This window comes from Drosophila subobscura, chromosome O (assembly GCF_008121235.1).
Source record: "Drosophila subobscura isolate 14011-0131.10 chromosome O, UCBerk_Dsub_1.0, whole genome shotgun sequence".
NCBI lineage: Eukaryota > Metazoa > Arthropoda > Insecta > Diptera > Drosophilidae > Drosophila > Drosophila subobscura.
Window position 1 is genome coordinate 17,481,830 of NC_048533.1, and position 27,424 is coordinate 17,509,253.

Consider the following 27,424-nt stretch of genomic DNA (forward strand, 5'->3'; position numbering starts at 1 on the left):
ATTTTTGTATGGGTGCGTGTGTGTCCTATCGATAGGCAACTGGAAAATGGTCCAATCGATGGTCCGTAGTCTGCCACCACTAGTACATACTGGATCTATCAGCAAAATGCCTCAATATCTGAAAAGGTAAACAAAATGTGCAATTCGGGCAAAAGAAAATTCAATTTGTGTTGATGCGGAGGCTGGAGAGTGCAACTGGAAGGTGTTGGATCCACTGAAGTCGTGCGGGGGCCGCCAAGTGCAAAGATAACTGTATGTGTACTCCGTGGCGAGGCTGTTGCACGACGACGCGAGCCAGAAACTGAAAATCAATAATTCAATCAGAAAATCAAAACACGGATTTGCCCAGATGCAAGCACACGTTCGCGATAAATTATGCAATTGTTGCAGCCATTAACCCTTCTTCTTTCACGCCTTTCACACCTCACGCGCCACCCCACCCGCAGTTGATATATTCAAATGTTGGGCTCGTTTTCTGCTGCTGCTGCTGTTGCTGTTGCTGCTGCTGCTGCCACTACTGTTGCTGCCGTGCACGACGACGACGACGTTGTTGTAATTGGGTGTCGCAATGGAACAGGAAATCGGCACCTGGGACTCGGTGCTGCTCGAGAATCTGTCCGAGGATAGTTTCATAAACAACATCCATCAGCGCTACAAGCGCGATCATATATATGTAAGGGAAAATCTAAACAATTTGTGGCCAGCAGCTACTCTATCTACTCTCTCTCGCACAGACCTACATTGGAACTTCTGTTGTGGCTCTGAATCCATATCATCACATATCCGAGCACACGCTGGACAATGTCCGTAACTATGGCGACAAGGGCATCTTCCAGCTGCCACCACACATGTGAGTAGTGCAGTGGATTGTACAGCCCATTCTCTTACAATTCCCCTTTTTAGTTACGGCCTCACCAACCTGGCCTACCAATCCCTCAAGGATCACAGCGAGGACCAGTGCGTGCTGCTCACGGGGGAGAGTGGAGCGGGAAAGACGGAGACATTTAAAATGATTGTCAACTTTCTGACACACATACAGGATCGCTCGCTCTGCCACACTCCGAATGTCTTGCGCAAGCAATCGTCCACCAGCTCGGCCAGCGGTGTTCCCGTGCACGCCCACAGGCGTGCCTCGAGCAGCTGCTCCGGCACTGCCAACTTTATTATATGCAAAAACAGAGCGGAGAACACACCATCGGCCATTGCACGTCGCCAGTCACCGTCGCCCGGACCATCGCAGCGCTCGAGGACGCGTGCCGAGAGCATTGAACGCCAGAGCAGGCGGAATATGCGTGAGAAAATTGTGGACTTTGATTTCTCACACCACAAGAGCAGCGAGAACATCAGCACACTGATCGAAGCGCAAGCCGCCGCCGCCTCCTCACATCACTTGCATCCAACCAAGTCGTGCTTCAAGCACCAGCAGACTCAAGCTCAAGCTCAAGCCTGCACTGCCACTGCCGCACTGCCCCAGAAGGGGGCAGGCAACAACACATCGCCCAAGTATGCCATGCTGTCGTACGCTGGCTGTCGCCAGTGCGGCCACAGCAAATGCGTACGTGCCCAGAGCCTAGAGAAGGAGGAATGCGGCGGCGCCGAGTCGCCGATGCTGCTGCTGCGCGGCAGCAACAGTCGCCTATCATCCAACACCGCCGCCGGCGCTCACCAAAGCAATCTGAGTCGCGGTAGCTGCTCGAATCTGGTGCGCCAGCACTCCACGGAGAGTCAGCCAGAAAGGGAAAGGGATCGGGATCGGCACTCTCTGATGGGATCAACGCAACGTATTTCGCTGTACGATGCACACAAGCTAAGCAAAGTGCTGGGCGAGCTGCCGCCGCCGCCACCACAGTCGCATCATCCTAGCTCGGTATCGGTCTCGGTGTCGCCCACGCCCTCGGCCAGCTCCTCACTACATCGACGCCACAAATCGCCCACACAGCGGCTGCGTGAGTGCGTCACCTGTGCGGATGTCTTTCTCGAGGCCATGGGCAATGCCTGTACGCTGAAAAACAACAACTCCAGCCGATATGTAAGTCATAAGTCATCTATGTGTCATAAAATCTTTAATTAACGAATGTCTCGCTTTGCAGGGAAAACTATTTGATATTGAAATTGATTTTAGGGGCGATCCAATGGGAGTGCACATTACCCACTGTAAGTAGAACCCAGACCGAAAGAATCCCTCCATATATAAATCCTTAAACAATTTCGTTATTTATCTTCATGCTTGCCCAAAAAGATATGCTGGAAAAGGTTTGCTCTTAGCCAAACATTTGTTGATGTTCTTTTCAGTTTTTTCTTCTTGCTAACTTTTTACTTTCCATTCCTTCCACAGACGCGCATTACGGACACCGTCATTGGCGAGCGAAACTTTCACATATTCTACCAATTACTATTGGGTGCTGATCTCCAGTTGCTGAGTAAGTGATTACCCCAGTCTTGTGCCTACTAATCCTTACATATGTATTCTCCCAATTGCTTTTAGAATCGCTCAAGCTGTACCGAAATGTGGAAAAATATGAGCTGCTGCGCAACACAACTGCCATGGAGGAGGATCGCTTAAACTTTCATTACACCAAGGTCCGTCCTCAGTTCCTAGGCTTTGAATTTAGTTAAACCCTTCTATGGTCTATCATTTGTAGCGTTCTTTGGATGTGCTGGGTCTTAGCTGTGATGAGACTAGCTCCATTTTTCGTGTCATTGCTGTCGTTCTGAAGCTGGGCAACTTTATCTTTGTGCCCGTGACCAATATCGATGGCACCGAGGGCTGTCAGGTGTCCAATGTGTATGGTAAGCTCTGGAGCATGAGTTATCAAATAATTTATAATAATTTTCATTAACTTTTACCCCTTACAGAGGTGCAAGAAACGGCTCAGCTGCTGAATCTGGAGGCTCAAGTTTTAATCAATTGCCTGACGCGTGCCAACAGCTCGAACAGCAGTCAGGAGGATGTGGGCTCCGAAATGGATGCCCGTCAGGCGGCCACCAATCGAAATACCCTGTGCCGCACACTCTATAGTCGCCTGTTCACGTGGCTGGTGAACAAAATCAATGACACACTGAAATCGACGCAGCGCGAAAAGAATCTGGCCCTGCTCGACTTCTATGGCTTCGAAGTGCTCGATCACAATTCGTTTGAGCAGTTTGCCATCAACTACAGTGCCGAAAAGATCCATCAGGCAAGTGTCAAGTCAATTATCAAAAAGGTTTCTCTTGTTCTAATTCTTTTCGGCAGAACTTTGTGTTCCATTTACTGCGCTCCGAGCAAGAGCTGTACATACGGGAGGGATTGGAATGGTCGCGTATTGACTACTTCGACAACGAGTCCATTTGTGAGCTGATCGACAAGCCGAGCTATGGCATCCTCAGCCTGATCAATGAGTCCCATTTGAGCAGCAATGAGGCGCTGCTGTTGCGTGTCCAACAATGCTGCGCAGGGCATCCAAATTTCATGACCAGCGGCAGCAATTCCATGTGTTTTCAGTGAGTATTTCCCTTCCATCCAATGAGTTTGTATTAATTTGCATCTTGCAGGATTCGTCACTTTGCCAACGTTGTTAACTACTCGATACATCGCTTCCTGGAGAAAAACTCCGACATGCTGCCAAAGTATATAAGTGCCGCCTGCTATCAGAGCAAGTTGTCGCTGGTGCAGAGCCTGTTCCCCGAGGGCAATCCCCGCCGGCAGACGAGCAAAAAGCCCAGCACTCTCAGCTCGAACATACGCACCCAGCTGCAAACGTTGCTGGCAATTGTGAAGCATCGTCGCTCCCATTATGTGTTCTGCATCAAGCCCAACGAGTGCAAGCAGCCGCATCAGTTCGATCTGGCTCTGGTGCAGCATCAGGTGCGCTACATGTCGCTGATGCCGCTGGTCCATCTGTGTCGCACGGGCCATTGCTACCACCTGCTGCACGTGAAGTTCTTTCATCGCTACAAGCTACTCAATAGCCTCACATGGCCGCATTACCATGGCGGCAGCCAGGTGGAGGGCATTGCCCTGATCATCCGCAATCTGCCGCTGCCATCGGCAGAGTTCACCATCGGCACCAAGAATGTGTTTGTGCGGAGTCCGCGTACCGTCTACGAGCTGGAGCAGTTCCGACGCCTGCGCATCAGCGAGCTGGCGGTGCTCATCCAGAAGATGTTTCGCATGTATCATGCCAGGAAGCGCTACCAACGCATGCGACACAGCCAGATGGTTATATCGAGTGCCTGGCGCACATGGCGCGTAAGTAGTGGCAGCTTCAGTTTCAGTTTCTATCTTAATTTTTTGTTGATGGTTTTCTGCATGTTCTTTCGTTTGTTTGTAGGAGTGCCGCTTTGGCATTCCCTTCACGGGTCGTAGGCACTTGTGGAGTTTATATCGTATTGTAAGCATTGCATGTTGTTTCCACTCTTTACCACTCCAAAAATTGATGATCTTTGGCTGATATTTGTTTTACATTCTGCAGGCACGTGAAGAGTATCGATCGCTCAAGTACAAACGCCAAGTGAAATGGGCCATCGAGGTGATAGCTCGCTACTACCGCCAGTGGAAGATACGCCAGTTCCTGCTGACCATACCGCTGCGCCTGCCACCGAACACACTGAGTCCGCTCTCCACCGAGTGGCCGGCAGCGCCTGTCTTTCTGGCAGACGCCTCTCGGCATTTGCGCTCCATATATCATCGCTGGAAGTGCTACATTTATCGCAACTCTTTCGATCAAACGGCGCGCAATCGTATGCGAGAGAAGGTGACGGCCAGCATCATATTTAAGGATCGCAAAGCCTCCTATGCACGAAGGTATGTAGAGGTCCTTTCAGCATTTATTCGCTCTACTAACTTATATGCGTCTTGGTCTTGGCAGTGTGGGTCATCCGTTTGTGGGCGATTATGTGCGTTTGCGTCACAATCAGCAGTGGAAGAAGATGTGCGCCGAGACAAACGATCAATATGTTGTCTTTGCGGACATAATCAATAAGATAGCACGCTCCAGCGGCAAGGTAAGCAGCAGCCTGTAGATAACAACTGAGCTGAAAGATAAATATTTATTGCACGCTTGCAGTTTGTGCCCATTCTGCTGGTGCTATCCACTTCATCGCTGCTGCTGTTGGACCAGCGAACGCTGCAGATCAAGTACAGAGTGCCTGCCTCGGAGATATATCGGATGTCACTGAGCCCCTACCTGGATGACATTGCTGTGTTCCATGTGAAAGCGGTGAGTGTTGTCTATAGCAGGCCATAGAGAGTTGACTGAATCGTTTCTTTTTGCAGTCTGAATTTGGACGTAAGAAGGGAGATTTTGTGTTCCAAACGGGTCATGTCATTGAGATAGTGACCAAAATGTTTCTAGTCATACAAAATGCCACAGGCAAACCGCCAGAGATACACATAAGCACAGAGTAAGTACACCTGATGTTGGAAAATGTGTTTCTAATTCTTTATGCTTGCAGATTTGAAGCGAATTTTGGCCAACAGACTGTCATCTTCTCGTTCAAATACGGCGGCATGTCGGACTTAGCACAAGGCCCGCCAAAGGTCACGCGCAAGGCGAACCGCATGGAGATAATTGTGTGATCCGCAACAGAATCTAATCATGGCTACGAGCCATCACCTTAGTGCAGCAGGGATCGAAGTCGTGGTCCGTATTCATAATTTATACGTACATCATTTTACCAGTCATCATGCCTCTGCCTCATCGTCGTCGTTGTCGTCTTTTATAATGTGGTCCCAGGGATCAAAATACAATTTTAGCAATAACTTAAACACACACACAGACAAACATTAATTTACAGCGAAAGGAAGAGGTTTAGTGTTGTTCACAAGCGACAATCAGTGAGAGATTCAACCACAATTTGTTGTCATTTGTTGTGCCAAAAAGTGAGAGGGTAAAAGGGAAAACTAGTATGGAGCTGGAGAACTAATTTTAGAATGCACTCGTACTTTATTTATGCAAACAAAAAAAGAAAACCAAAGAAACGTAACTAACGAAGTGAACAACTGAATTTATTCATATAATTTTTTGTGTTCGAGGATCGAGCGATTTTAGGTTTAAGTGTAAGTTTATATTTCATGCACCAAGTCGATTAGAATTGCAACAATAAGTACGTACTGGCTGCTGGGATACTGAGCAATGTGGCAGTGGAGAACGTTAGAGATTTTACACAAACTATTGATATATACATGAATATATATGTATGTATTTCCGTTATAGAAACCAAGGCATTTCTCTTACATTTTAAGGTTTCATACACAATAATTAGTGAACTAATAATGCTAGAGAACAGAACAGAACAGAACACAGTCATATATAAACATAAACATGAACCTCTTTATATGCCACAAATGAATTCCCCAGAACAGAAGAAATCTTTCCTATCCCCCCACATACAAACCAAACAAAAAATGTTAAGCAACTATTTACAAAAACAGAGCAGAAGTGTAGCTAAATATTTCAAATAAATTATATACACATAAATATATACATATACATGATATATAAATGGATGAGTCTATATACTCGCGTAACAATATGGGTAACAGGATAAAAGGAGTTTGTTTGAGAGATTGAAAATGTAGTGTAAGCTGTGTAGTTGTTGGATAAACATACATACATATATGTGTGGTATGTATAACTCTTGTTATTGTTAGTTACGGACATCAAATGTATGTATGTGGCATGTGTAAAGCAAAAGGCCCAATTTTGTGTCCGCGAGTTAAGAATTTTCATTTTTTATTTAAGTTTTCAAAGAATACGAGCCAAAAAATACGTGAAAAGAAAGCGAAACAAACAAACAAAAAAAACACCCAACCAGTTGGTAGTTTATAAAACAAAGTTTAGCAATAATAAAAACGATACATATTAGTAAACTCTTTGTACAACAGATGGATGGGGGGGACTTTGGCTTGCTTCGTTTACAATTTGGACTTTTGCTTCTTGAGCATCTCGCGGAGAATGCGGCGCAGGATCTTGCCACTCGGATTCTTTGGAATTTCATCGACGAAAATAACGCCACCCCTCAGCCGCTTGGCGGGCGAGGCATGCTCGTTGACAAACTGAATCACATCGTTCTCTGTCAGCTGCACATTGGCCTGCTTGACCACAAATGCCAGTGGCAGCTCGCCGGCGGCCTCGTCGGGCTTGCCAATGACAGCCGCATCCTTGATCTTCTCGTGGGTAAGCAGCAGCGCCTCTATCTCTGCCGGTGGCACCTGGAAGCCCTTGTACTTGATCAATTCCTTGATGCGGTCCACAATGAAGAACTCAAAGTCATCGTCGTAGTAGCCAATGTCTCCGGTGTGCAGCCAGCCATCCTTGATGGCCGTCTGCGTGGACTTGGTGTCACCAATGTATCCCTTCATGATGCCATCGCCCTTGAAGCAAAGCTCGCCGCGCTCATTGGCTCCCAGCAGCTTGCCCGTGTCGGGATCAATCACCTTGGCGTAAATGCCGACTTTGAGGACTCCAACGCTGCCTGGCTTGCAGAAGTCATCGTTCTGGACGAGCACACTCAGCGTGGACTCGCTCAGACCATAGCCCTGTCGAATGAATGGCACTCCAATGCGCTCCTTGATCTGATCTTCTGTCTCGCGGGAGAGCGGTGCGGCTCCGCACAGCAAGACCATCAGGGACGACAGGTCGTACTTCTCCACAATCGGATGCTTGGCCAGGAAAACCATCAGTGGAGGCACCATGAAGGCCATCATCACGCGATACTTCTCGATGGCCGAGAGGAAGAGGTTCTCCTCGAATTTGGGCAAATACACAAGACGTGCGCCCATGCAGGCGGTGGTGATGAGTGTCAGGCAGCCAAAGGCATGAAACCAGGGAATGACCGTGAGCAGCGTTATCTCCGACATGGGAATCATCGTGGGTTGACTGTGCAAGGACAAAGAATGATGTTGAATGATTAAGTTGAATAATATCGATTTGGTCACTTACATTTGCGAGTCGAGGGTGGCCAGCAGATTCATCTGGGTTAGCTGCACACCCTTGGGCAGTCCTGTGGTGCCCGATGAGCAGACAATCAGCGCAACATCCTCATTTTTGTTCGACACGGGCGACAAGAACTCCGGCTTTGTCTTGTACTTGTCGTTGTCCATCATCTCGTTGAGGGCATAGATGGTCTTAAAGTTCTTGGAGCTGCCGCTGAGCGCAATGATGCCCTTTACAAACTTATTCTTGCTGGCCACCTTGGCGATTCGATCGATGGTTATTTTGGAAGCGAATATGATCTTTGGCTTGGACAGATTAAGGGCATGGTCCACCTCGCGTTCCGAGTAGGTGACATTGAGGGGTGCCACCGTGGCGCCAACAGCAAAGCCGGCAAACATGGCCAATGCGAAATTGACGCTGTTTTCGCTTGACAGACCGATGACGTCGTTTTGCTTGACCCCTAGCTTCTGGAGTATGTGTGCCAGTCGCACAATCGACTTGTGCATGAAACTGGCCGTGTACTCGGCACCGCTGACAGCATCGACCAGCACCGTCTGGTCGCCGAAGCCCTTGTATTTGTCCAACACGAACTGGCCCAAGGATCTGTAGTCCTGGGCCTCGCGTTCGATTATGGGTCCGCCATAGACAATATTACCAGGCAGCAGAGTCGAAGTCATTGCGGCTGCAAGAGATGAGAAACAATTTCAGTGGGTGTGGCAATTGGGGGTGGTTTCTATGCAGCAACAACCCTTGAACAGCAGTTGCTTCTTCGGTTGTACCCGGCACCCAACCAAAGTAACATCAACAGTCTTTGAACCCACGCAGCTAATCTAATCGCTGTCCATTAACAGATATATTTCTGTAGCTTAAGTCCCATGTTAACGTTGCTGTTGCTGCTGCTGCTATCACAGAGATTTGATTAAACAGAATATGCATGTTTAAAAGTCCACGTTCCAAAGGTCGCAGTTCATGGCGCGGAGGTGGTGAAAACGAGACGAAATTTCGCATCCCAATCCAGCTGGCAGTCGTTTAAGGCCGATAGATACATGTGTATAACAATACCCAACAATCTTTATAAACTTTACAGATGGGAAACATTGAAACATGCCATCTTTTTTATTTACTAACTTACAGTCACTTTTTTTCTGGGTCACAACGGTTGTTGGGCGAAACGGACGCGAGCGGCTTCGACGAGAAACTAAAAGTTCTGATGGCCGGCGCGAATTGTCAACCAGCAGTGTGTTTATGGCACGATTAGATTAACGTATTTGATAGTGTTTAGGCCAGCAGTGCGCACGCGCGTGTAGGTCCCAATGACTTCATTCAGTGAAAAATAAATATTGTGAGAAAAACAAATCGCGCCCAGTGTCTGCAATTCCATGTAATTGTGCGGAGAGAGCGAGAGGAAAAGAGCGAGGCACTCAAAAACAACAACAGCTGATCGAAATCGAATCTGACTGTCTGGCAACACTATATATTTATTTTTATTTAAATGCGGTACAATTGAAAACTTAAAGCATATTAGTTTACCACAAAAATTGATATGAATGTGAAATACATCTTAATTATATTGTATATCAAATGGTCCATATGTTATGATAGCAACTGGCCATGGTTTTGTTTCAATTATGTTGTGGTGCAGCGCACACGAAATTCGTTGCTGGCCGAGCACATTCTCTGATTCACGTCCCCCTAACACGCATCACAACGGAGCGTGGAGTAATAGAACAAATAAATATGCCTTCGAACTTTTCTTGGCATTCCTGTTGTTAGACTTGGGCGTGCAGTGTGCCCGTGGAACTGGAACTGCTCAAGATAAACGTAATCAGCCATTTTTGTTTTGTTCGTATTGCTGTTTAATATCTCTACTTTGATAGGTGCCAATAGTTCAAGGCAGCGGCAACGAGCAACACCATGTCAGCGTCAAAGACCCAAAAGTTCTACAAATTGGACATAAACCGCACAGAATGGGAGATTCCTGACATCTACCAGAACCTGCAGCCCGTGGGCTCTGGGGCCTACGGCCAGGTCTCGAAGGCTCTGGTGCGGGGCACCAACATGCATGTGGCCATAAAAAAGCTGGCACGCCCTTTTCAGTCGTCCGTGCATGCGAAGCGTACGTATCGCGAGCTGCGACTGCTGAAGCACATGGACCATGACAATGTGATCGGGCTGCTGGACATATTCCATCCTCATCCGGCGAACGCGTCGCTGGAGAGCTTTCAACAGGTGTACCTGGTCACCCACTTGATGGACGCGGACCTAAACAATATCATTCGGATGCAGCACCTGTCAGACGATCACGTACAATTTCTGGTCTACCAGATACTCAGGGGTCTAAAGTACATTCACAGCGCTGGAGTTATCCATCGCGACCTGAAGCCGTCCAACATTGCAGTCAACGAGGACTGCGAGCTGCGCATTCTGGATTTCGGGCTGGCTCGGCCGACCGAGAACGAGATGACTGGCTATGTGGCCACACGCTGGTATCGGGCCCCGGAGATTATGCTCAACTGGCAGCACTACAACCAGACGGTGGACATCTGGTCGGTGGGCTGCATTATGGCAGAGCTGATCACGCGACGAACTCTCTTTCCGGGCACGGATCACATTCATCAGCTCAACCTGATCATGGAGATGCTGGGCACGCCGCCGGACGACTTCATGAAGAAGATCTCCTCGGAGAGTGCTCGCAACTACATTTTGTCACTGCCGCCCATGAAGAGACGCAGCTTTAAGAAGGTGTTTGAAAACGCCAATCCGCTGGCCATCGATTTGGTGGAGAAGATGCTGGAGCTGGATGCTGAAAAGCGCATCACGGCCGAAGAAGCCCTCGCCCATCCGTACTTGGAGAAGTACTCGGAGCCCAGCGACGAGCATACCTCACCGCTTTACGATCAAAGCTTCGAGGACATGGATCTGCCAGTGGACAAGTGGAAGGAGCTCATCTACAAAGAGGTCACCAACTTTAAGCCGCCACCGTCTTTTACTCAGGTTCTACAGGAAATGAAATGATGATCGAGCCACCCAGCAAGCTCTTTAAGTATTATTCAGGAGAGAATTTCTACTTTTTATACCCCCACGCAACAAAGTTGTTTTAACTGATGCCTTTTGTACTCAAAATGTACCAAAATCTTAATGTTGACTAATATTTGTTTTGTATTGTATATTTACAAATTTGTTATTGCTTGCCACTAATCTTTGTATTGTATATTAAAGGCGTATTTTTTCTTGTAAAAGTTGAATCATTTCAAATCGTCACGAAATCCAATCGAATCCAAACTATAGAGGGAGCCACTTGGCCAACGATCTGGCAGCACCGGTAGTGCAGAAACACTTTAAATACTCAAAATTGGCTATTTCACATTTACCTGAAACATATACATATATTTTGATAATGCCCATCAGAACAAAGGTTTGTCTTGTTTTTTTCTGGCAAACTGTTTTATCGTTTCCTGCCCTCCCCAATTCCGGTCATAAACCAGGAGTGAATAACCAACTGATTAGGCTCCACTCATCGCTTGATAAGGGAATGTATTGAGGAAAGTGGGAAAGCAACGTTTAAAATCAGTTGAATTTACTTCGCCACAGGTAAAGCTACGTTTTGTGGGCAGCAGCCAAAGGAATAAATATAAATAAAATGTCAAAATTCACCAAATTGGTAATGGATGAGAAAGAATGGGAGATCCCCGAGGTATATGAGGTTGTGCGGCTCCTCGGCGCCGGTTCCTTTGGCCAGGTGTCAAAAGTGAAGTTGCGTGGAAGCGAGGTGAATGTGGCCATCAAGAAACTGCTGCAGCCATTCGAAACGGCGGAGCATGCCAAACGAGTCTATCGCGAGATACGTCTGCTGAAGCACATGGATCACCCGAATGTGATCAGTTTGTTGGACATATTCCATCCGCCATCGCCTTCGTCCAACCCCACTCCCACTTTGGAGAACTTTCAGCAGGTGTATTTAGTGACTCATCTCATGGATGCAGACCTTCATAATGTCATACGGTCGCAAAAGCTGTCGCACAGTCAGATTAAGGTGATACTCTATCAGATTCTGAGGGGCTTAAAGTATATTCACAGTGCTGGTGTCCTCCATCGGGACCTGAAGCCTGGCAACATTGCTGTGAACAAAGACTGCGAGCTGCGTATTCTCGATTTTGGCATGGCACGATTGACCAGCAAAGATATGACAACTTATGTGACGACACGATGGTATCGCGCCCCCGAGATTCTCTTCTGCTGGACGAACTATACCAATGCAATTGATATGTGGTCTGTGGGCTGTATATTTGCCGAACTGATTACGGGTCGTCCCCTCTTTCCCGGACGGGACTATCTGAATCAACTTGAGTGCATCATCGATAAAATGGGCACACCATCGGCCGAGTTCAAAAGAAATATTGACTTTGAAGGTGCTCGCAAATACATTGAATCTCTGCCCACAAAGAGCCAGTGCGATTTTGCGGAACTCTTCGGACTTGCCGGCAATTCTCAGGCCGTGGACTTAATACAGAAAATGCTAGTACTGGATCCGGACAATCGCATAACAGCCGATGAAGCATTGAGACATCCATTCCTGAAAGACTTGGTGAAGCCTCACCACAACGACGAGGACACTGCTCCACTCTATGATCAAAATTTTGAGAACATGGATTGGCTTTCTGTAAAGTGCTGGAAGGAGCTTGTGCTGAATGAAATCAGGAATTTCAGACCTCCTCCCTCATACGAGGAAGCTCTGAAGTGTGCAATGTGTCAGGTGGATCAAAAGTGATGTTAATATAAATAATAAATAAAATATTTTCGTTCTTTTCAAATAAAGCCAGTCGTACTCTGTGGGAAATTTGTATATTATTCATATTTAGTCTTGACTTCGTTGGAGCGGGAGAGCGGCGCGAATGAGTTCCAGAAGTAGATACTGCGTGAAGTCGTTCATTTCTGTATTTGCAGCAAACAGGAGGTACAATAGGGTTTAGCTCTCTAGCTCGTATAGTCACATACCGAGGCGGACAGGCGGATATTCTTTTAATTCAAATATTACTGAAAATTGAATGACAGTTGAATGGAGCAGTACCCACAATGGAGTCCACTCTCGATCTGGCAACACTGCCAACAGCTGATTGATTTGTTTTGTTGTGAAAGTTACTTGCTTGCGGTTACTAAAATAATGTTAGGCCTTAGAGTCGTATTAAGAAACTGCCGTGCAGCTCAAAAGGGGTGCATCAGAAAGATATCCGCTCTTTACATAACCGGTGACAAGGCGAACGAAAACTATGCGACACTGCACCCGTATTTGGACTTTGCCGGAACCTTCGACGAGCGCGCCTCCTTGGAACAGAGCATCGCCAGCCGCGGCTTGGACATCAGTCTGGACAGTGTGCTACGGAAGTACCAAAAGTACCAGACACACCATGAACAACTCCAGCGGGTGGTGGGGGAACGGGAGGTCGTCACACAAAACCTGAAAGACCTAACCAAAAAGGGTGGCAGCGAGCAGCAGATTGAAGAGCTCAAAGAGCGCGGAAAGACGTTGCGCAACGAATTGAAAGTGCTCAAACAGGCACTTTATCCCATCGAGGATGAGTTTATACATGATTTCCTGCATTTACCCAATCGCCTACATACACAGTGTCCTACTGGAGACGAGGAGGAGCGGCTGCTCTATCGTCATGGCATGCCGAGTGGCACCAGAGACGTACCATCCCACTTGGAGCGGCAAGATCTCATACACTTTGTGGATAACAATCGCTACTACATGATGGGGCAGGCAGCGCACTTTGATGTCAATGCCATGCAGTCGTTGGCCCGATATTTCGTCACCCAGGGCGACTTTGTTCAAACCGCCAATCCGGACTTTGTGCGTTGTGTCCTGCTGGAGGCCAATGCCACGCCTTTGGGAGACTACCATATGGTCAAAGAGGAACAGCTGCAGAACAAGATAAATACCGCTTACCTGACTGGCGGAGCCGCCTTCGAGAGCTATCTGGGTGCCATGACCAAGCTGTGCGTCTATCCCTCTGTGCTGCCCCTGCGCTATGTCTGCTGTGGACGCAGCTACAACCGCGCCGATGCCCAGAAATATGGACCCACTCCCAGCCTCTATACGGCCACACAAACGAATGCAGTGCAAAGCTTTGTGGCCACCCAAACGGCTGACCAGGCGAACGCTCAGCTGGAACACACACTGAGCCTGGCCATCGACTTTTACAAGGCCCTGGACGTGCCCTTCCGCATTGTGTATGCGCCAGCAGCGGCGCTGACTCCGTCTGAAAGTTTGCGTGCGGTCATCGAGGTGTATGCCCCGTCGCTAAAACGCTACGTCTGTGTGGGACGAATCAGTAATTACGGCGACTTTGTGTCCAAACGCATTCTGTTTAGCACGCGGCGGGAAAAGCAATACGAATTCCTGCACTTAGTTGGCGGACCCGTGCTGTATACAACGCGACTGATAGCGGCGCTGCTGGAGCACAACAAACGCCTGGAGGATTGCACATTGTTGGGGGCCAGTCGGAAACCCACAATGGAGCAGGATGTGCAGCAGTTCAAGGACCTCTTCAAATAGAAAGAGAGAGAGGTGTTGGACCTCTGTTCAGATTTCTGTATGTGGGTTTGTGGTGGCTCTTACGTCTAACAATAAGTAAAAAGTTAAGTTTTACATACAATTATTTACAATCTAGTATAATCTCATGGTCTGTGGGGCGAGCTCTCTCCCACCGCTTACTCGCCGCCGCACTTCATCTGCAGCTTGGGAAAACTCTTGCGGAAGTTCTCACATTTGGGCGTTGTGAAGGTGAAGACATTTCTCGTTTCATCCAGCACAGAGTTTGGACTGGATCGCAGGGCCTTCAGCACGTACGTCGTGTTGTACTTGAGCTTGCTGAACTCCAGCGAATCTTTCTGCAAGTGCCAATGGGGAAAAATAAGTTTATTTGGATTATTTTCTGTGGGAATCCTTGATCCACCTAGACCTTTAGGATCGCATTTCGGAACAACAATTAAACCACGTACGTGGCGCTGTAAAAACGTGTCCAGCGCCAACAAACATGAATTGTGCCATGTAAGCCAAATCCAATTGGTCAATTAAATACTTGTAAGCTAATCATTTGGCCATCGATGGCATGGGAGCCGGGGGGCGTAACACTGTACGATTGGCACGAACCCGGCTAGCGGTGGCTTGCTGTGGCTTGCTGTGGCTCGTGGCAGCCGTCAGCATGACTTGTGTTGTGGTTGGAGGGCACAAGGGTACGGGATCCGATACTTACTTTGGCTCGAATCGCACTGAACTCGCGCTGCTCGCAGTTGGTTTCCTGGGGACACAGTTCATAGACCCTGTAATCGAATGCGGCATCAGAAAAGTGTTGTTTGGCTTTCTTTTTTTCGGGTTAGAAATTGTTTACAAATATAATTGCATAACATGTGTTCGGCGGAGAGGCACGAGCACACGGTCACACAGCATGAGGGCATCGCTTACTTCTCCTTGTGTGGCTGAAATCCAAAAATCTGCACAATCATGCCAAATTTCCGGTTCAGCCGGAAACGCACATCATACGAGGTGGTGGTGGAGGCGGTGGCTGCGGCGCTGCCTACGGCTGTGGTTCGATTCACGACGGGTGCAACTTCATTGATGTTGACCGGCGTGGAAGTTCTGTCCGTGCTGCTGGTACTGATGCTGCTGATGTGATGATATTTGCTCCTAAAGCTGTGCCCGGAGCACTTGAGCGGGGCATACGGCTCCAGGGACTGCAGCGTGGTGTTGAAAAGCAGCGACTTCTTGTCGGATTTCAGGCGTCGTGAGCCGCTATAGGAAATGGCCTGCACCTGAATGTAGTACGAGGAGTTGGGCAGCAGTTTCCTGATCTCGAACTGATGCGACTGCAAGGAAACGAATTTATTGAAACCACAACAGAGTTGATCAACCTGAACTAACATCCTTGACATAAGTGTCCTGGGTGATCATCGAGGCTTCCGCACTGTTCACATACAGCGACCAAATGATTTTGTACTTTTCCACGGGCAGATTCGACTTGGAGGGGCACCACACCAGCTTGGCGTTCATGAATCGCCCATCGTACTGCTTTGATATAATCTTAGAATCGTTGGGCGCTTTGGGTGGCTTCGGATCTGTGTGGGATGATTGCATTAGCAGGGGACTTGATGGGATTATGGCGCACACTTACTGCCAGCCGAGGAGAAGGGCCGCGTGGGCTGGGAGTAGCCGCGGAAGCCAAACGCATTAACGGCCGCCACTCGCACCTGGTACCAGCGACCCGGTCGCATATTGAAGAAGACATCCGTGCTGTGGATTGGAAATAGGTAAGGGAATGGAATCATCGATTGGTGTTGGGGGGGGCTGGGACCTACAGTTTGCTCCGTCCACTGTTCGTCTCCATAATCTTCTCCACCTTCTGCCACTGCCAGAGGCCGAGTTTGCGGGGCGCAAAGAATCGTCCGATGTGGTAGCGCACCTCCACATGGAAGTAGTAGACGAGCAGCGACGACTCGATGCGCAGCTCCACCTTGTGGCCGCGTGACATCTTGAAGTACTGGATCCGGGGTATCGGCGGCAGTTCCGTGTCATTCCGCAGCCCCACCGGATCCACGCACACCGGCCCGCAGGAGGACACACAGCACTTCTGCACATCGGCACAGTCGTGATCGTAGACACAGTTGTCCAGGCAGGAGAGTCGCGGCCGTGTCTGCCTGCCCAGCGGGGGACAGCTGCCGGCGCGCGGTGCCCGCAGCAGCTCGAGGATGCACTGGTCCAGGCAACGCTCTCGCTCCGCCCTGCTGCTGGTGGTGCTACCGCAACGCGCCAGGCACTGCAGCTCGATGATCTTGTCCTTGATGTCGATGCTGTCGCGCAGCCAAGACGCTCGCTGCCGTTGCACCTGGTGGCTGGCGTTGCCCGAGGAGGAGCGATGCCCCAGCAGCAACAGCAAAAGAAACGCCAGCAGGGCCGACCTCAGGGAGTGGACTTCCATGATGATGATGATGATTGCAATCTGTAAATGATTCGCCAGGTAAGATCTCATCTCATCTCATCTCGTCCGAGTTGTGGGACATTCCGTGCGTTTATAATTTGTGTGCCGTGCCCGGGTGCCGATCATCAGCAGCATGCCACATGCTGCATGTTGATTATGCTGAAAGGATCGGTCGCTGTGCTGTGCTATGCGCTCCGAACCGGTTTCACCCATTTTGCATGACCAACTAACTAATCATTCTTCGCATTTGTGCGCAGCCGCACACACTCCGGCCCTGCCACCCTCCTCCATCGAAGTCCAAGCAATGAAAATGCAAAAAATACATAAATGTATCTCAAGTGCTTGACAGGACTTCAAAGCGCGCATCATAGTGCGTGCCACGAGAGAGGTATCGGACGGACGGACAACCAACAGACACAGACAGAGACAGAGAGGCTGCGGCTATAGATGCATACGACCATACGATTACCCTACACTCAGAGGAAAGTGATGTGGCAACAAGAATCAAGAATTTTTAATCACAAAAATTGTGAAATTAAATAATTTACTTGGATTATAACTTAAATTTTAATACCGAACATAATTAAGTAAAAATTCACACAAAAAAAAACTTTTCAACGTGGAAATATGTTCTGGTAATACATACACAGATTTATACTCTTGATTAGAGTGATTAGTCAGTTTCCCAATCTTTAGCTTATTGATGACCAAAACACTGCCAACAATCGATATGCCTGGCTGGCTTCCACCCCAAGTGTAGGGTATTTAGCACGCAAATGGGAAACTAATGTTTTATGGGTATGGTCCGATGGCTGATGGCTGATGGTCGGTTGGTCGGTCGGTCCTCAGTTTATGTGGCGGCTTGGCTGTTGTTTCTGTTGCTGTTTTCTGGCTGATGCGTGTGAATGTGCAAGCCAAAGAAAATACGACTACGACGAATGTGCGAGTGCTGTGCTGTGCTGCAAGTGGATGTCACCACATCCCCATCCACAGAAAGAAGCAGCACCAAGCAGCAGCATCATCAGATCACATCACAGAAGCCTAGCCAGCAGATGCCGCACATACCAAGGCGATACAGACACTCTGGGAGCAGAACCGCACCGAACAGAATGTGGGGCTAAGGGAGCTGCAGCAGGAACAGGAGCAGGAGAGGTGTATGGGGTACGGCACAGTGGTTGCTTGGAGGAGAGTGGAGTGCCTGAGATGCCACCGACTCTGACACACAGATGCCAGCAGCCTGGGGCTGCGGCTGGGGCGGCCTAACTGAGGGACATTAAGCGACAAATGAATGTGCGCGCAACGATCATCGGATCGACGAAAGACGACAGAAGACCGGGGACAGAAGACAGACAGAGGAGAGACCGACCGACCGACCGACCAACCGACGGACCGACACCGACCAAGACCGTCTGTCCAAGAGGAGACGAGATGAAATGCACCACAAGTTCCGCGGAACGAAAAATTTGCAACAAAATTGGGCAGTACACTCGTAAAGCTATGGCGACCAATGCCGCCTGTCATATGAATGGGGGCCTCTGGCTCTCTGGATGTGTGAGCAGAGTGTGTGAAGAGTGGAGAGTGGATTGGATGGATGGAGTGATGCCTGGGTAGGATGGAGGAGGGGGCTGGTCTGAATGCCTAGTGATGCTGATGAGACAGTTGCAGTCTGATGCATGCCTCGCCATTCTGGCTGCCGTTGCGTAGTGGCAATTAATTGCTTTTAACGATTCAAAAATTCAAAATTACATTTTATGCCTCACGCACACAACAAAGACGCACATACATACAGGGGGAAAAGGAGAACACACATACATACATACATATGTACATCATTCTACTTGTATTCAGGGTGATGTCGGTAGGTGGGGGCTCTAAGATCCGGATCGATTTCGTTGACGTCGTTGCTGTGATAAATCGCTCTGCTCGGAGAGAGCTGTTCCTCCTGCTCTGCCTCGTTCCTCATGCGAAGCTTAGCACAATAGCAATAGCACGAGGCTCGACGGCTCGACGGCTCGAAGCTCTCGACTCTGGCGACAATGGCCAGGCAATACACCACAAACAGACTCACAGACCCAGACCCAGACCCAGGAGCAACACTAACAGCAGCAGCAGCAGCAGAAGCAGCAGCAACTGTGTGTAATACGATGCAAATCGTTTAACACTTTGACCAACGACAGCAGCAACAACAACAACAGCAGCACTAAAAATGGTAGATTAGCTGTGGGTAACCGAAACATTTGATACCCTCGCAGATCTTATGGCTGATGTACTCGTATAACACACCACAAGGAGTTTTTTGAGCATATTCGTTGAATGATGCCAATGGTGTTGACTCGTTTAACAAATTTCCCTCAAGGGAACGGCTGTGAGGGACCGACACCAAAGACAGCGTCGGAATAAAGATGCCTAGCATTTGCTTGCATTATTTTCTACCATATATTACGATATAGCAAAAGCAATCTTACCGATTTGATCTTCAAAGTGTTATTCAAATATGATTTAAAAAGAGGATAAATATATCTACCATAAGATGTACCAAATTGTTCTGTTGCATAGAAATCCAGTCGAAGGTTTTCTCATGTCTGACATCTACTTATACTTCCCTATAGTACCCTCTGTTAGAGTATTCCCTTAACAACGAGCAACGTCATCGTATTGTGGTTCTGCTGAAGTGCATCGGTAGTTCCAGAAAAAACGCTTTACGTCCGAGCCCTGAGGGATGGCAGGGTGGCAGAACGTACCCCACGGCATCGAGGGGAAAAGAAGAAACAGAGAAAAAGCCCTGCCCTTGGGGAAAGAGAAGGATGTGAGTTTAAGAGTAACAAAACACCCCAAAGGGCGGGGGAAAGCCGGTCATGGGCTTGAGGCGGAACAATCGTCAATTTCGGCGCTAAGATGACTCCGAGCCAAGGGGAGGATCTCACATTGAAAATAAAAAGTCTTCAATGGCAACAGCATCGGTTTCACCAAACAATTGTGAATCACAGTAGATATGAAACGATTGCTTATTATGAAATATAATCAGAAAAAACATTCAGTGGGATAGCCCAGAAGCGAAGAGCGAAGAGTCAAAGAGGAGGCTTTGGAAATAAAACCTATTAGCGGAAGTGGAAGTATCCTATAACATATAAAATGCGACACATGAGTAATGGAAGTAGAACACTTCAGCTTCATTCACTCCCATAACTCATTCATTCACTCAGAGCTATTTGAGATGTGAAATTTCCCGCACGCCTTTAGTACTGCGATCCTGATCAGTGAAAAGTAAACGGAGGAGCAAGTGGTTGCTTAGCTTCAGGGTTCTGTTATTTGTAGAGAAACATATGATGCGATGCGTAGGGTATGGCCACTGAGACTCTGCCCTGCCGATTGTCAACAAGAAAAGCATCCCCCACCTCTGTCTGCACTGCCCCCAACCGTCTGTCCTCTAGTCCGCCACGATTGCCGCAATTAGCACGCAGGCAATCTCATTTTACGCCGACCAAAAATTGCGAAAAAGGCATTCGAACGAGAGCCGACGGCCGCCGATACATTTTTAGGTACTTACAATAATGGAAAACGCTTTCGGGGAACTTCAGAGGCACTTCCCAGAGCAGAGGCTCCACCCACACCGAATCCAGTCCCCGTTCCGATCCTATACGATCCGTTGATATACTAAGCAACCGCTTCAGATTAAGGAGGATTAACTTCAACTTGGAGTTCTTTGATCGCACACAACGCGACACCTCTCTTCTCTTATTATTTAATTTACGCCCGATATTTGCCCGCCACTGTTCCGTTTTTCGATTTGCACTGTCCCGTTGCCCGTCCGTTCTGCTCCTTGTGGAGCACTGGGTGGTGATGTGATGTTTCTGGGGCTTGGTTCGGGTCGACCGTCGCGTTGCAACCGCAAAGACTGACTGACACACTGAACGGACACACACCGGGGCCATGCCAGCCGCCGCACCGGGCCATGATGAAACTATACAAGGTGGTTTCGTCGGTCGGTGTTCGGGTCTATTTGTTGTCAGTGTGTGCTCGCTTGTTGGCGGTTGTGTGCGGACGTAGTTGTTCCACATATTTACCCTTATGAGCAGAGAATTTGACTTTTACATTTTTTCAGCAAGAAAATTCGATTTTTTTTACGAAATACATAAGAGTAACTTAATTAAAATAAATAACGAACTCTGCCATCTAAGGGCTAATCATCACACTCTACTGTTCGCTCACACCTACCAAGCAGAACCCTTACACTCGCACTTATTAACAGCATAGCTAGTCGATTTTTTTTTGGTGACGAGACCACCTTGTATACTTTTATCATGGGCCCCAAACGCAATTGCAGTGCTCCACTTGTAGCGCTGCTCTCTCATCCGCTCTCGGTGGGATGTCGCTCTCCTCTCTCTCTGTCTCTCGCTCCACTCTCTTTCGGTGGGTCAGTGTGCGAGTATGCGCGTGCGTACGATTCTCAGCAGGAGCAGCAGGCAGCCGAAGCAAAGATCTCGGGATTGTTATACACTTGCCTGATGTCGGTATATCTTCTATAACAGATCAGCATCAGAAATCAAGGTCGCATAACTGCCATACGAATGATATCTCTAATAAAATTATATCTAGAAATTCTTTTTGTATGTCTCCATTCACTGCAATTTAATCTGTAACTCGATAAATCATTCAAATCTAATATAAAGCTGAACGATTTTCAGAAACAATGAGTATTATATTCGTTGGTGCTCGCATCTATTCTTCTTTCTTATTTTTTTTCCGGCATACGTTACGCTCTCGTGGAATCTTGCTCTTCCCGCTGCCTGTCGCTCTCTCTCTTCGGCATGAGTTTCATTCAAAATTTCATTAAAGGATGCACACAGACACAGCCACAGAGGGTCGCGCACATTTCGCCGTTGTTTTGCATGCACCAATTACTTTATTTTCGTTATATGTATGTGTATAGTATGTACATGTGTATGCACCGTACGGTACGATGTACGGTGCATTCACAATGTGATCAACACTGGGACCTCAAAGCAAATGAGGTTCTGGTTGCACTCATCCTTCGACTCCCACAGCATGCTGCCCCGCATCTGAAATGAACCAATAACCTTAATGTTCCGTGTGAGTCTTAAGATTGGATTGTGATGTTTACTTACCACCGGCAATGATTCGTTCACGAAGATATTGGCCCAGTAGGTCTTGCCATCGGAGGCACTCATGATACAGCCGTGATCGCCATCGCATGGATCCGGTGATATGGCCGCCTGGGTCTTGACATAATTGAACACCCAGCGCACTTCGTGCTTCAGGAAGGTGACGCCATTGCCTGGAAAATATATTCGATTAGTCAAAGATCCAAATACTTGAATGGAACACTCTAATTGGAAGGGTATACCACATTAAGAGTTATAATTTTTGCCAATCTTTGCTTAAAGTTTAAACCCAATCCTCTACACACACAAACACACACTCAAATCCATCCGATCTGAAACTTGCTGAGATCTATTCATCTACATATGTATGTAGATAGCAAGATACTCGAACTGTTTTATGCTGACTAATCAAAATATCATTAAGCACAAATTAGTTTATTTATGAATCGATACCTCTGCCTTCGCCTTCGCCTTTGAGGGCGCTACAGCAAAGTAGTCATATAATGCTAAATTGCTCAAATTATTTGTGTGATTTACAATCTTGGATCAATTACTTTTATGGCATCGACGAATTATTATCGCCTGGTTCACACACTACCGTATCCGTATCCCGTTTGCGTTGCTTCCCTGACTACAATAAGACCGATTCGCCCGCGCTGATCTATTTTTGTTTCCGAGTGCCAGTCCTCTACCACTCGCACGTACATTTCATCAGAAGTAGTACATGTGTATGTATGTATGTATATACATTTGAATGGGATGCATAGGATCGATCGTGTGTTATCAGTGGAGGTTTTAGTCTTACCGTTATCATCGAAGAGCACCGTCACCTTAATAATCGCATTCCGTGCCATGGAGCAAGGTAATGTTGAGCAGCTTTCAATCTCCAGGTAGTTGACTTTGTACAAAGAGCCTGCGAAATATAAACGTTTAGAATAAAGGAAAGTACGAACTTTAAGAGCTTAAAGTATTTTGCAGTTTGTTAATATAGTAGCAGGTTCTTTGGGTATTCCCAATACTAGTCTCTGCGTCTGGGGTTGGCTTATCTCTGCAATAAGTACATTGTATATATTCGACAATCTGTTGACCAACTGCACTTTCCAAGGCCTTCGAAACAATATCGAATGATAGATAATCTTTCCAATTTAGCAGCAGAAGCAGCTCAATGTAATCTGTTCATTCATTTGCGTTTATTTCAGTCCTGTTGGGTGGGGGTCTCACAATCGAAACTGCACGGTAATCCCCCTTAAGAGGATACGTATAGTATTCGGACTTACTATTGTTTATAATTCCGTTCAGCGCAGAGCATAAATCATTGATTTTGTATGTCAGTCAATAAATAATCCACTTAATCAAATACACTGTGAAAACCAGAATTCAATTAAACGTTATCTCTCTGATACGTCTGATACTTCTTTGGGGATTTCCATTGATAGATAGAGTGTATAAAATATATTTTTAATTTGTGTAATCGGATGCTGTACACGACTTTATCATATTGAATATACGATTCTTGCTTAAATTTCAAACTACTTTCATTTATTTGACCATTCGTCATTGGTTTTTCCAATGAAGCACACTTATTATTCGTTCAATTATTTCGTTTCATTATTAAAAATTTTGCACACCGATTAGATATTTTCATTGATTGATGATGGTATTGTAATAATCCAAGAGTAATTATCATTTTACGCCTCTCTAATTTCATTGTGACACTATCAGAAATATTATTCATTGAGAAAGTAGTTCGAGTACGTGCCGAGATTGATCCCTGTTCACACATCCTTCGTGTTCTACTCACCGCAATCTTCGAATGGCAGCGACTTGAGTGACAGATACTTCTTGTAGGCGGCATCAGTGGTATTCCTGATGAGGCCGCCGGCCATTTCGTGGATCATACAAATGGCCAAGAGTATCTTGAGGTAGTAAACAGTAGCGCCTCGCATGGCTTAATCAACTCAATGGACTCGGATCGCAACGATTAGAGTAAGTGGGGCGTTAAACCTTTCGATTACTTATTAGCGTAGGAGTGCAGAATTTTCGTTTCCCAAAATAATTTTAATAACAATAACAAAGAATTTCGATAATGCGGATCACGAACGAACGATCGATCGGTCGGGTGTCGGTCAACGGTTTTCTTTGGTCGCAGATACGGGCTGCCTCACGGAATGCTAACAGGTAACTGACACCAGTGGCACCGCCTAATAGTGGCCAAAACGCTTGGCCACTCCGACTGCTGCTGGTATCTCTCTGCCGTGGGAGCGAGCACTCTCCGGAGCAGCCATAAACTTTGATTTATTAACTGGGAGCCTGGCTCTGCCTCTTACTCCTACTCTGACTGATAATACAGCGATCGAATCGACGCAAAGCTGTAGATAGAGATGTAGCCGGTGACGTCGCCAAGGGTTTGTTTTGGATCCGGTGACTGGCAATTGGTGGACACGCGCAGACACCCACACGGGAAAGAAAAATAAATTAAGTGGCTTTGTCGATGATGTGTACGATGTGCAGATAAAAGTAAAGAACCAGCAGCCAGCCACTCGAGTTTAATTGAAAGTTAAAGAACCAAAAGAGTACTATAATTAAATATTATTAGATAATGAATGTTCTCCGCCTTCCCCAATCAATATATCAATCCAGAAGCACCGCTCTAGGTGGAAAATTTCGGAATGTGACTCATCGGCGGGGTCTCGCTCTGCTCTGCTCTCTCACTCAATGATACCCTTCAGATAGTTGGTGTTCTTGATGATCCGAAAATCAGTGCGCAGCTGAATGAATTGCCTCACCACAGACTTGTCCAGATAGTTCTACATTGATGAAACGTTAGACACGCCGCAGACAGGGCGTAACTCAATGGCCACTCACCAAAGTATCGCCGGTGCAGACCTCTTGAAGGTTCTGTGGCTTCACCAGCAGCAGATTGCACAGGGCATGGAGTATGTCGAAAAGCTGCGTCACCAGAGCGCTGTCCAGCTCCCGAATGCACTTCCGATACTCGTTCACATCGCAAATGGCGCACATGGCCCCGGCCGTATTGAATTGCATCGTCTGCAGATGATCGTAGATAACCCGATGCAGCCGAGTGCCAAATTCTGTGAGAACATTCTGCAAGTTCTCACCGTCCACACACTTTTTGATTTGCACAATTACGGGCTGAAGGCTTTGCACCACTTGCAGACAGGCCTAGAGAAAAGAATAGTTATTTATGGATATAGTCATGGATGCAGACAGATCTTACAGCTGAGGATATGGTATCCACATCAGTCTCTGGCTTGTAGTCAGTTTTCTTTTGCTCGTACTGCAGGTAGACCTTGACCCAGCCAATGACAGCGCTAATAGAACGATCCAGGCCTTGGTCTAGCTTCGTCTCGATCTGCTCCATCAGTATGCGCTTCTTGAACACGTAGTCCGAGTACTTGGCCGTGTTGCTGCGATTGCCAAAAGACAGTTTAAATTGGCATTCAATTATATGGCCTGATGCTGATGCTCGCTTACCTCACACAGGGTATCACTGAGGTGTGGCACAACTTGTCCAGCAGATGGACAATTATGTTTGTCTTTTGCACCACATCAAAGAAATAGAGCTGCGGGAATACCTTGCCCTCGGCCAGCGGCACTGCCTGCAGGCCCAGCTCCAGGGCATAATCCACATGCTCGTGCATCAGAAAGCGCAACAGGATGTCATTCAGTTTGACGGCATTGGCGGGCAGCTCGGCCTCGCTGGAGAGCAGGCGACAGCGCTTCAGGGCGGCCTTGGCCTCCTGCAGCATATTGATGGCCAGCTCCTCGGACAGGAACGTCTCGCCGCCGTAGTCCTCGATGGCTGCTATATTGATGTTCGCCCGCGTGGCTATCAGCACCTCCATGTTGCGACGAAAACCCTTGGTGGTCTGCGTCTTCTGATGCTTCTTGCTGGCATAGAACTTCTCCAGCTCCGACGAGCATTTGGCCGTCAGGCACTTGGTTTCCATTTCGGCATAGCCGGCCAGGTGCTTCATGAAAATCTGTTGCGTTAGCTTCTGCAGAAGGTCATCATCGATGGTGGACATGTAGATTTGCAAATCGGTGGAGAGTTTCAAAGTGCTGCAAGGGAAAATATCAGACTAAGATAACTGACAGCTTCAATTGTTTCAAGATATTTTACCGTGAATACAGTTCGTAGAGGGTGCGCAGGTACTTCTCCTCGTCCTTTTTGTCCTCCAGCTTGGTCATGGCATACTGATGCAGCTTCAGCTGATAGATGTTCAGTATGAACTTGGACATGACCTGCTGTGGGTTGGCAAACACCTTCTTGATGATCTCATAGTGGTGCTTGCACAGCGGCACAATCCCAATGAATATATCCTTGCCACTGTACGGCTGCATCTGGCTCTGTTCGATGTACGCGTCCACGCACTGTGCATAGCCCTTGAATTGGGAGAGTATCTGCGCCAGTGCCTTCATGCGCTCAATATCCTCACTCTTCTGGGCAGTGGCAAACTCCTCGATCAGCCGCCGTTCTACCTCGTCGTATTTCTTTTCAATCTTCCGCTTGGATTCGGCAAATTTGCCCGGCGGCAGATCCTGCGAGATGGCATACAGCTTCTGTATCACATCCGCCGCCTCGCTCAGCCGTGCTGCATCCGTAAAGATATCATTGACAATCACAGGGCCGGCGGCCAGAAATTCGGCCATAAAGTTGAGCAACTTTTGCGCCTCCACGGAGCGACTACGTGGTGTGTTTACATTCTCCAGCTGCTCACCAAGATGCATGATCTTGCCGGCCACCGAGTTGATTTTCTCATCCAGCTGGCCAAACCAATCGATGGCCGTTTGATGTCGCTCCTGCAACTTGGAGATTTTCTTTGCATGCGACTCCTTCTCCTGGCGCAGTGACTCCTCGAGCCTCTCGCACTTGGCCTGCTGCTTCTCCTGCAGGATTTTCAGATCCTTGATCGTCTGTATGAACGTGTCGTGCAGGGCCACTGGGCTGAAGTCTTCGCTGTTCTGCAGCTCATTGTTGGTGCGCCAGGTCAGTCGTTCAATGAATTCGCCCACCTCAAAGGGCTCCTGAATAGCGGATGGGGGGCATCGTGGTAAACATAACTTTGCTTAATATTCAACTGAACTCACCTGCTCAAACTCTTCCATGTATTGGGACAGCATACTTATGATAAATTGTTTATTTTGTTTAACAAATTGTAGGCGTTTTTATGTTGTTTTTGTGACCGCGGACTTATCGATCAAATATACCGACAGACTCTCGGAAATATACCGACAATGTAGTTATCGATGTAAAATGTAATTAACAGCTGTTGAGGGCTTGGCCACTCCGCTGGCTTTTTGGCGTACTGGCAATATCAGAATTTAAATTTTGAATCCGTTATATAACTTGGATTCAAATTGAAATAATTTATGTATTTAGGGC

At 47.6% G+C, this 27,424-nt stretch overlaps 8 protein-coding genes and 1 long non-coding RNA gene across 15 annotated transcripts; 4 read left to right on the forward strand and 5 right to left on the reverse strand.

Moving 5' to 3' along the window:
• Positions 1-48: 48 nt before the first annotated feature.
• LOC117897020 (unconventional myosin-Ia) lies at positions 49-6,304 on the forward strand. Of its 5 annotated transcripts, none has more exons than XM_034805593.1 (18): positions 52-126; positions 447-673; positions 735-850; positions 904-2,029; positions 2,091-2,154; positions 2,240-2,253; positions 2,336-2,420; positions 2,486-2,580; positions 2,643-2,790; positions 2,857-3,179; positions 3,236-3,483; positions 3,535-4,231; positions 4,314-4,373; positions 4,455-4,786; positions 4,851-4,986; positions 5,049-5,201; positions 5,258-5,385; positions 5,437-6,304. In XM_034805593.1, exons 2-18 carry the CDS (start codon positions 569-571, stop codon positions 5,558-5,560), a joined length of 3,954 nt encoding a protein of 1,317 aa, XP_034661484.1. In that variant the 5' UTR covers positions 52-126; positions 447-568; the 3' UTR covers positions 5,561-6,304. The 5 variants fall into 5 exon arrangements, 4 of the variants coding, with proteins under 4 accessions (XP_034661484.1, XP_034661486.1, XP_034661485.1 ...); XM_034805594.1 differs by lacking the exon at positions 52-126 and adding an exon at positions 134-252; XM_034805595.1 differs by lacking the exon at positions 4,314-4,373.
• Positions 5,078-20,824, reverse strand: LOC117897046. Its single transcript, XR_004649064.1, has 3 exons — positions 20,608-20,824; positions 9,352-9,356; positions 5,078-5,090 (listed from the first exon to the last, which is right to left on the reverse strand). It is a non-coding gene; the product is annotated as an uncharacterized LOC117897046 (long non-coding RNA).
• Positions 6,713-9,283, reverse strand: LOC117897028 (4-coumarate--CoA ligase 1). Of its 2 annotated transcripts, none has more exons than XM_034805606.1 (3): positions 9,052-9,283; positions 7,926-8,601; positions 6,713-7,862 (listed from the first exon to the last, which is right to left on the reverse strand). In XM_034805606.1, the coding sequence occupies exons 2-3, from the start codon at positions 8,594-8,596 to the stop codon at positions 6,899-6,901; spliced, it is 1,635 nt and encodes a 544-aa protein (XP_034661497.1). In that variant the 5' UTR covers positions 8,597-8,601; positions 9,052-9,283; the 3' UTR covers positions 6,713-6,898. The 2 variants fall into 2 exon arrangements, with proteins under 2 accessions (XP_034661497.1, XP_034661496.1); XM_034805605.1 differs by having other exon boundaries at positions 7,926-8,597; positions 9,039-9,283.
• Positions 9,584-25,694, forward strand: LOC117897036 (mitogen-activated protein kinase p38a). Of its 2 annotated transcripts, XM_034805617.1 has the most exons (4): positions 9,584-9,740; positions 9,797-10,946; positions 24,950-24,953; positions 25,683-25,694. In XM_034805617.1, the coding sequence occupies exon 2, from the start codon at positions 9,834-9,836 to the stop codon at positions 10,932-10,934; it is 1,101 nt and encodes a 366-aa protein (XP_034661508.1). In that variant the 5' UTR covers positions 9,584-9,740; positions 9,797-9,833; the 3' UTR covers positions 10,935-10,946; positions 24,950-24,953; positions 25,683-25,694. The 2 variants fall into 2 exon arrangements, with proteins under 2 accessions (XP_034661508.1, XP_034661507.1); XM_034805616.1 differs by lacking the exons at positions 24,950-24,953; positions 25,683-25,694 and having other exon boundaries at positions 9,797-11,133.
• Positions 11,486-12,749, forward strand: LOC117897035 (putative mitogen-activated protein kinase 14C). Its single transcript, XM_034805614.1, has one exon. It carries the CDS (start codon positions 11,560-11,562, stop codon positions 12,685-12,687), a length of 1,128 nt encoding a protein of 375 aa, XP_034661505.1. The 5' UTR covers positions 11,486-11,559; the 3' UTR covers positions 12,688-12,749.
• On the forward strand, positions 13,038-14,589 carry LOC117897032 (serine--tRNA synthetase-like protein Slimp). Its single transcript, XM_034805611.1, has one exon. It carries the CDS (start codon positions 13,081-13,083, stop codon positions 14,473-14,475), a length of 1,395 nt encoding a protein of 464 aa, XP_034661502.1. The 5' UTR covers positions 13,038-13,080; the 3' UTR covers positions 14,476-14,589.
• LOC117897029 (anosmin-1) lies at positions 14,537-20,611 on the reverse strand. The gene is made up of 7 exons (XM_034805608.1): positions 20,442-20,611; positions 16,275-16,915; positions 16,091-16,209; positions 15,841-16,034; positions 15,385-15,785; positions 15,176-15,242; positions 14,537-14,810 (listed from the first exon to the last, which is right to left on the reverse strand). The coding sequence occupies exons 2-7, from the start codon at positions 16,892-16,894 to the stop codon at positions 14,631-14,633; spliced, it is 1,581 nt and encodes a 526-aa protein (XP_034661499.1). The 5' UTR covers positions 16,895-16,915; positions 20,442-20,611; the 3' UTR covers positions 14,537-14,630.
• On the reverse strand, positions 21,775-23,963 carry LOC117897042 (NPC intracellular cholesterol transporter 2). Its single transcript, XM_034805625.1, has 4 exons — positions 23,819-23,963; positions 22,823-22,930; positions 22,021-22,190; positions 21,775-21,954 (listed from the first exon to the last, which is right to left on the reverse strand). Exons 1-4 carry the CDS (start codon positions 23,961-23,963, stop codon positions 21,868-21,870), a joined length of 510 nt encoding a protein of 169 aa, XP_034661516.1. The 3' UTR covers positions 21,775-21,867.
• Positions 24,497-27,231, reverse strand: LOC117897023 (exocyst complex component 5). The gene is made up of 6 exons (XM_034805600.1): positions 27,130-27,231; positions 26,162-27,066; positions 25,513-26,100; positions 25,256-25,445; positions 24,883-25,200; positions 24,497-24,824 (listed from the first exon to the last, which is right to left on the reverse strand). The coding sequence occupies exons 1-6, from the start codon at positions 27,160-27,162 to the stop codon at positions 24,726-24,728; spliced, it is 2,133 nt and encodes a 710-aa protein (XP_034661491.1). The 5' UTR covers positions 27,163-27,231; the 3' UTR covers positions 24,497-24,725.
• Between the last annotated feature and the right edge of the window lie 193 nt (positions 27,232-27,424).